The sequence below is a fragment of the Plectropomus leopardus genome, chromosome 2 (assembly GCF_026936395.1).
Source record: "Plectropomus leopardus strain MGB_pleo_1.0 chromosome 2, ASM2693639v1, whole genome shotgun sequence".
NCBI classification, from domain to species: Eukaryota; Metazoa; Chordata; class Actinopteri; order Perciformes; family Serranidae; genus Plectropomus; species Plectropomus leopardus.
The window spans coordinates 15,320,701-15,329,369 of NC_142177.1; the positions used below are offsets into that span (position 1 = coordinate 15,320,701).

Here is an 8,669-nt window from a genome sequence, read left to right on the forward strand (position 1 = left end):
TCAGAAGAATGTGCAGGATAAAACACACAGGAATGTTTTACAAATTATACTGCGTACCATCTTTATATGCATTTCATTTCTACAGTTTCTTTTGTTTTAAGGTTAGGAAGAAGGACTAGTCACAAGTATGGAGGTACAGGGTTGTGTGTGTATTTTCTTGTGTGTAGATGGGGCAGGATGTTTATTAGTTCATAAATAATAAATTGCTATTGTAGCAAATTACAAGATCAGTAAGGAAACAGTCTGATGAAATACTATAAATACAGCGAACACTGGTTAAGTTGAATTAACAAAATCAAACAAATTCTATAAAATGCTAACTTTCTGTGCAAGAAAGCGGATACTTTGAAGAAAATAACAGAAAAAGTCCCAACTAAAACAAGTCTTAAAAATGTGTGTTGTTGCTCTCGAAATTCAGTAAATATATATATAAAACAAAAATTATCGTAATAAAAAATCAGACTGCAGATGCATCAACAGTATTTTCATTTCAAATCTTGGCATATACTTTGACCCCCGTATTAAATCAATGCAAAGTAGACAGACGATATTCAATTTTTGCGTACACGCATTGGGTAGAACCTATTATCAAAACACTTTTCAGCATAAATCACAATACCTTTCAACCCTCATGAAGGAATAGTTACAGGACTCTTTGTATATGATAACATTAGTCGGGTATATCTACATTAATAGGCCATCAACTGCGTGTTATTATCAGTCGATGTTGACGCTTGAGAAAATAATATATTCACATTCATCATTTCCAGGAAATGTGAATGAACGCAGGTTGCAACAATAGATCTGTAGGACATGTGACACAGAGCATATATTTCTGCTGTTTTGTGTTGACAAGTAGGTCCGGATATTTAAACATCACAACTAAATGTGTAAGCCTAATCCCTAACCATTACCTAAACCTTATTCAAACGTGAACCTTAAAACCAAGTCTGAACCCCAAAAAGGCCTTTGAAGCTCTGTCCAGAGGTGAGGACCAGTAAAAATGTCCTCATTCTCAAACACAAATTGGTTTTCACAAAGATATATGGACAAGTACACACATGTATGCATAGCTAATAATCATATGCATTTGTCAACAGAACTGTACCACATTGTTTTAAATCCAATAAAACACACTGCAACAAGAAGGGTCTCAAAGTTTTTTTAAAATTTGTTTTCCTCACTGTGCTCATTTCAAAACTGTAACGCTCTTTCTGTCTTCTCTCTCTCTCTCTCTGTCTCTGTCAGCACTTGTGGTTCGGTCTGTGGTATTTTTGTGGTCTTTTTGTTTCAGAGTCTAGATGAAGAGCTCAAAGTTGAGCGAAGCGATAGCATCTCAGTGAACACTGCTCTGCCTCTCCTCTTTCTCTAACACACAGGAAAAGGTTGCGCACAGTCTTTGAGACCTGAACAACCACCAGCTCAGTCGTTTCTTCACACTCCTCAATCGCACAGGTGTGCGTGTGTGTGTGTGAGTGTGAGAGAGAGAGAGAGAGAGAGAGAGAGAGAGAGAGAAAGACAGTAAAAGGTACACACACTTTGTTATAAAACAACTTTGTAGCCTGAAATTTAAGATTACAACAGTGAGGTTTGTTGGCACATACACTGGAGACATTTCAACAGAAACTGAATGTGATGCAAGTTTACACATCAAAGGTAGAAGAAGAAACCAAACCCTGTCACTCACCTACTCAACTTCCGTCAAACACAATATTGACAATGAATGTCCAACACCCACTTCCAAACCCCTTTCTCTTCTTTTCCATACACATGCACAAAAACGACATGACAAAAAACTATTAACACTTTGTTCTTGGTTATTTGCAAAAGTCTTAACCGTCACTGTAGACACACACACACACACAGCTTTTGATCTCTACGTTTCACCTGTATCATTCCTGCATTTGCAAAAGCATCCTTGAGCAAAGTGTCAGACCCCAAGCGTCAATAATCTGTGGGTAACTCAGCCTTTGGGCACTTGTCTTTGTGTACAGGAGGTATGAATTGAGGAGGTGAAATAATAATAAAAAAACTGATACTAATACTATTTTATGATCCATAAAAATAAGAAAGTCCGACCATAAATTACCAGAAATTTGCATTTTTATTGATTTAACAGAATTTTGCTCACAGGAAAAAAAAATTGACAGTGCCGTTTTAAACAGAAAGCTTGGAAATACAATGAAAGACAAAAACAATACAATACATATTGAAGAGATCAAAAAGCAACTGACTAAATTTTCTTTTTCAGTTCAGCTGCTTATTAGTCTGTTTTTTTCTTGTAAATAAAAAGGTAAGGTTTGGCCTTTAATGATTTAAAGGCCAAATGATGTAATGATTTTGATCATAATAAAAAGAAATAAAAGCTTAAGATCATAAACCTGCTGAATTGAAAAAGCACCTGATAAATTATGACGTAATCTGCATATTGACGAATCAAAAATATTATAGGTTAACAGTTACAGCACAGTGCTTATAACTGATGGGGGACTGGAACTATCTTGTGATTAATAAAACAAACAAACAAAAGAAACAGTTTATATTACAATGCGTTACATGGTTGCTGCTCTTGAAAACAACACTCCTCTCTGACTGGCCCACATCTCGCTGTTAAACAGTTAGCAGTTAGCAGAGTTAATCTTCGGGGTCTTCCTGTCCTTTATGCTTCACTGGACCTCAGCTCAAGAGAAACACCTCAGCCACTGCAACCACAGGGGCAAGTGTTAGTGTGTGTGAAAGATTTTTATTTTTCATACCGTATAAACAACCTCTGGTTTTAACAAATATTGCAAAATGGTTTAGTTGCATTTTGGATCATGATAAACATCAAATTTACAATTAATGTGTTATAGATAAATAAATACAATGACACCCAGTACTTACTTTGTGTCAGATATATGCTGTACATGCAGTACTTTGAGTCATCTACCTCTTCCTGAATGGTGAAAAACAAAAGAAAGAGATTAAAGTTGTAAAAGGAATGCAAACATTGAAAAGAAAAATTTTTTTTAGTTAACACAGGAAAAAAAATGGATCTTTCCACCATTTGTGGTATTCTACTTACTTCCCAAATTGGTGCCGACATTTTTTGGGTAGCCCTATAAGCCAGAATATGTACAAACAAAAGACACAATATTTTTTAACTTTAGCATTTTACAGCTAAGTTTGACTATCATTCATGAGAATAATGCGCTATACTGCTGAAAGGCTACTCACGGCTGAAGTAATACAGTGTGCAGATGAGAGCAAAAGCCAGGGCTGCAATAATGCCAACCAACGGCCACAGAACCAGAGAGCCGCAGCCATCTGGAGCACAAATATACAGTACATGCTTTTATTGAAGAATATTATTATTGGTTGCATTGTTGCCAGGTGATATAGGCAATCGAAGAGATGGTTCAATCTTTAAGAGCAACAAGTTATTACATTGTCCTCTATCGTATTTACATATTCTCCATCTGTACCAGATTGTGATGAGATGTATAAATGTTGAATGGACTGTATTTATAAAGCTCTTTTCTAAAGCTATACAGCACAAACACCATTCAACCATTCACTCACACACCAATGGCCTGTCACAGAGAGCAATGTAGGGTTCGGTATCTTGCCTTAGGGTCTGAAATTTTAAATAAATTACCTAAATTTAGGTAAACTGTTGAAAGTGGTGCATAAAATTACAAGGCCATCTGCAACTTCAGTGGATGGAGCAAAGGCACAACAGAAAGTTGTAATTGCTACATAAATGGAACGCTACTGGCCATGAAACCTTATCTGTTTTGACTGACAGTTGTGGTTTAGTGAATTCTTACCAATGACTATCAATAAAAAGATAAGCTATAGCACTGAGTGACATCATTATTTATTAAATTATGTTAAATCTAGATATTATTCCTTTATTTGGCACATAGATTTTAAAAGGACAAACAACATTTTCTGAGTAGCAGACAAAAAAACCAAAACCAACACTTTAGTAAAATTGATAGAGGGTGAAAAAAAATTGAATTCAGACCCCAAAACAAACACTTTGACTTATACAGTAGACTGTCCAAATATTGAACCATCAGCCTTCCGAATACTTGTCAGCAGCTCTCTCTCTTGAGTTATAGCCACCACAAACATCACAAATAGTTATTCACAGAAAATCATGTTGATAAATTATACGACTCATATAAATTCAAATTTGTCAGCCGCAGCACATCAGTCAAATTACACACTGCTACAAACGTGCATACATGTGCTGTTTTCCTTTTAATGAAAAAGTCTTTCTACTTACCCTGTTTAGAATTCTTCTTCGGGCAGCGACAAACTGACTTGACTGGTGGTTTGGGTTTTGTCTTCGGAGGTAATGTTGGAGGGATCACTGTCAGATAAAGGCCAAACAAACAAGGAAAAGTGATAAATAAATAGCAGGGAGACGAGGACAACACAAGCATCCAAATAGATACATCTATTGCAATTATGTAATTTTCTCTTGCACATGATTGGGAAAACTTTTTACTATTTATTGATAAAAATCATTGTTCATGTTGACAGGCGGCACCAAGTCAAAAAGAAGTGCACAGCCACAATCCAAAGTAACAGCTACACTATAATATTTCGCGCACATGCATGCATGTCTATTGCATGTATGGTCACTTTGTTAAGTGAAATTGTTTAAAGTGTCCACTAAATCTATTTAGTTATATTAGACTGCGTCACCCAGGTAAGCGGGACAAACTAAAAGAAGCTCCAAGATTTTGAAGAAGATTACTCCAAAGATAAAGGATAAACACAACACATTATATATTATAATTAAAGGATAATAGACAGTGGAGTGTTATACTTTAGAAAATACGAGATGACAGGAGTCATGAGACAAACATCCCTGGATGAACTCAACATCGTGCATGGCAACATTTAATTATTTGAAGTCACAGCCCTTATTATACAATACATTTAGCAATAAATTTTAATATATTTACATTGGATTTCATAATGAGCCATAAATAAATAGCCCCTTAAATCATTTACTCCACCACCTGCCACCTGAATAAAGAAATATGTCCTCAAACTCTCACCACTGCTTGATATTTATCTGTTGTAAATGAAGCACTTGAGGTTTCAGCATACAAACCTCCCGGCCGAAGAAGAATCCCCGGCTTCCACATTTCCGTGTTTTTCCTGTCCTTGAGGACACAAGAATAAATCCCTGTGTCCTCTTCTGTCACATTGATGATGCGTAGCGCGAAGGACGCGCCACTCTTCCTGTGTAGACTGAAGCGTGCTTCGTCCACATTAGCCCCATATCTAACACGGTCAGCACTGTTGCATCTGCCTAGGAACTCTACTTTGAGATGGTTGGAAATACTGCGGAACCAGTAGACAGAGTCACAGGTGATGTTAGCGCAGTTACACTCGATAATCTCTGTACTGAGGATCTTGGGATAAAGAACATTGATGGGGTCTTGTTGCAGGATCTGGCTCAAACCTAGAAGTGAAACGAAGGGATGTTTAACATTCAAACAGACAAACAATTGTAGTAATTTGACCCCTCATACCCCCTGGTATGAGGGGTTAGGGTTATATATTGTACGACAAAGTCAAGACCAAACATCCAAACTCCAAACAAATTGTGCATTTCCTCAAAAAGGTTATTTAGTCGTGTTTTTAGGTCTCACACTGACTTCGTTCATCGACATCGTTCACTGTTTAGAAAGGTTTGAGGAAAAGCCTCCAGCACCAAAACGTGACAAATTGAAAATTATGTCTAATCGAAAATTAAAAGCACACACAAGTACTTGTGAATCAAGAAAGGCAGTAGAAAGTACAAATATAACTGTCAATATAGTATTTAAACACAACTATCACCAAAAGTGTTGCAAGAGTCAAACTATGAAGAAACCTCTTGTACATATTTCTAACTCTGTGAAAATGACATTTTGAAATTGCTACTTTGGGAGACGCATTTGGCATTTGTGCAATGTTAAAGGGATGCCTTTGTTGGAAGCGCTATTTCATCTAATTTTAGAATAAGTTCAAATACCTGTTTTGTGTGTTTTCGAGTTGAGTATGAAGGCACATACCTGTTGCAATCACTAGTCTTTCGAAAGAAAAGCAGAGATTTAAAGGACTCACTTCACTGGTACTTAAGTCCTCTGGATAATTATTTTGTCTGGCGCAACATGTATGAAATGTACAAATTATGCGACATAAAAGAATACACAGAATTTATTTAACCTTTAATCTATGCGTTGTGCTAATTGTAACAAATGCAATTCATTTCATTGCTTTGATCGAGCTACACCAGAATACATGTAAATGTAAAACCGATATAGAGCGACCACAGAGCACAGTTAAGTAGTGTATTGTTAACCCCCAAATTTGTCATCACTTTTATCCAGATTGTACACATTACATTGATGTAACAGTATGAATAACTTATTCCAGTGTAACTGAAAAATTCTGATACATGATTTTAGTAACTTGATGTTTTAGTAACTTGAACTTGTATGTTTCACCATCACAGTTTTAACAAATAAATCAAAGGCTGCAACACTGGTCTGTTTACGCCTTCCATGTAATCTGCTTGACTATCAAAAACAAATTTTAACTTTTGGCACGAACTGTGGTAAGGACTGTATTTAATGCATGTATAAAAAAATTAAGCTAAACATCAGACCGGCTTGAGTTTGAACAGACATCAACACATCCTTCGCTACAGGCCCTTGACTAATGCTGAGAATGCCCGAGACTTACAAGACGACAGAGAAACTTAGTTGTCTTACCTGATGTCCACAGCGATACTGTCACAAGTGTCCACGCCAGTGGCAGCAAGATCATTTTGTTTGGTCAACAGTGTGCGTACGCGTCTGTGTATTTTAAGCAGAAGCCGAGGGACAATTCTGAGTTTCTTTTCCTGCTATCTATCTGTCAGAGATGATGGGAGGAACTGAGCTGACAGGGCCCTGTGTCGTCAAGGTAACACCCCAGTGTGACACACACAGGGCCTATCAGAGAGGGCCATACACCAGCCAAGGGACAAATACACACACGCACTTGGAAAAAAATGACTTATTTTGAAATGTGCATAAAACTTAACAGGCAACCGCCAAAGAGGGTTCCATATATTTCATAAAAATCATCAGATTCCGACATTTTGGGCTCCGTTCACTTTAAATTATATAGTCAATGAATAATAACTGAGTTTCAACCTCCAAAATGTGGTTTGTTAAAAGTTAAAGATGTAGTTAAACATACATGGCTCATATACAGTGATCTTAACAAACAGCTGAAAACGTGGTGATGTTAGATCAAAGTTTATCATACCAAGCAATAAAAAAGTTGCATACTCACAGAGCGACAGTTTGCAGGGCTGTGGTCTTTGCCCAGGTGCATGACCTAGAGCTCAGCAGAGTCCTACATCTGCAGCCTCGAGTCTCACTGCAGAGCACGGCAAGGGAATACCAATGTGCGGAGCCTAAACTTCAGGTAGTGGAAACAAAGGATCAGTAACACAAACCCTGATCCACAATTCTGTAGTTTTACGTTAATGAACATTCACTGGTGTGTGTATAAAGCTTCTTCAAGATTCAATTTTATTGTCATTTTACTGCATATTTGCATACACAGAATGAAACGAAACGTTTCCCACCAGCTCAGTGCAGTACATCAGAGTTCTGTGTAAATTAGGAAGGCAGAAATAAATATACTAAAAACAACATAAATATACTAAAAACAACATGAATATACTAAAAACAACCTCAATGCAATAAAAACAATCAATATCAAATCCGAAAGCAAATAGACATTTCAGACACACTATGCACACACTAAAAAAAAAGAAAAAAAGTGCACAAGTGTTCTGTTTCAGCCCAGTGAAGGTTCACCTTGAAAGGTGACCCGCCGTCAGGCTGATTCTGTATTGATGGGGGGGTTGGATGTGAGCATGCCTGTGTGAGTGAGGAGGGGACAAAGTCTGTTGACAATCCTTACAGCCTGTGGGAAGAAGTTGCTCAGCATCCTGCTGGATCTGCAGCAGATGCTCCTGAACCTCTTCCCAGACGGCAGGAGGGAGAACGTGGCGTGGTCATTTAGTCATTTAGGCAGGCTGGGTTTGGCCTCTTTGGGACAGGAATGATGGTGGCACTTTTGAGGCAGGTGAGCATGTTGTTAAATATGTCTGCAGAGACATCTTTCAGTTGCTCCGCACAGTCCTTTTCATTCCCCCTGTGACAACTGGAGTCGCTGGTCACTGGATGATGGTAGGAGCATATGTGCCTGAGTGGTGTCGTTAGCCTCAAAACGTGCATAAAAGTCACTGAGATCATCTGGTAGAGATGGGTCATCATCATCAAGGGTGTATATCCAAAGGGGGGGGGGGACTTGTAGTCTGTGAACGATGTGAGTCCTTGTCATTTGTGAAGTGGCTGTTTAGTTTCTGGGCATACAGCCACTTTGCCTCCCTGATCCCCTGGGACAGATTTTTCCTTGCCAGTCTGTATGCTGCAGTGTCTCCAGCTCTAAATGCAGCATTGGGGCTCTCAGCAGTTCTTTCTTACAACTTACTTAAAAAAACAAAACAAAAAAAAACAACAAGTACCGGGCATGAATTTTGTCAAGACATGCACTAAGAAAGAACTACAACAAAACCCTGCAGAATTTGTGTACAAGAAACCGACAGAGAATTTTTG

General features: G+C 37.8%; 1 protein-coding gene across 2 annotated transcripts; it reads right to left on the bottom strand.

Annotated features, from left to right (window-relative positions):
- Nucleotides 1–2,085: 2,085 nt before the first annotated feature.
- On the bottom strand, nucleotides 2,086–7,461 carry cd8b (cd8 beta). Of its 2 annotated transcripts, XM_042502309.2 has the most exons (8): nucleotides 7,333–7,461; nucleotides 6,765–6,848; nucleotides 5,114–5,467; nucleotides 4,274–4,360; nucleotides 3,217–3,306; nucleotides 3,065–3,098; nucleotides 2,884–2,935; nucleotides 2,086–2,702 (listed from the first exon to the last, which is right to left on the bottom strand). In XM_042502309.2, the coding sequence occupies exons 2-7, from the start codon at nucleotides 6,817–6,819 to the stop codon at nucleotides 2,926–2,928; spliced, it is 630 nt and encodes a 209-aa protein (XP_042358243.1). In that variant the 5' UTR covers nucleotides 6,820–6,848; nucleotides 7,333–7,461; the 3' UTR covers nucleotides 2,086–2,702; nucleotides 2,884–2,925. The 2 variants fall into 2 exon arrangements, with proteins under 2 accessions (XP_042358243.1, XP_042358251.1); XM_042502317.2 differs by lacking the exons at nucleotides 3,065–3,098; nucleotides 3,217–3,306; nucleotides 7,333–7,461 and having other exon boundaries at nucleotides 6,765–7,262.
- Nucleotides 7,462–8,669: the final 1,208 nt, after the last annotated feature.

Excerpts from the sequence above, each read along its gene's own strand:
- cd8b (XM_042502309.2), bottom strand. The coding sequence starts at position 6,819 with ATGATCTTGCTGCCACTGGCGTGGACACTTGTGACAGTATCGCTGTGG. Across the intron at positions 3,307-4,273 it reads GAAGAAGAATTCTAAACAGG|ATGGCTGCGGCTCTCTGGTT; the intron begins GTAAGTAGAAAG and ends TTTGTGCTCCAG. Across the intron at positions 3,099-3,216 it reads CACACTGTATTACTTCAGCC|GGCTACCCAAAAAATGTCGG; the intron begins GTGAGTAGCCTT and ends TCTGGCTTATAG.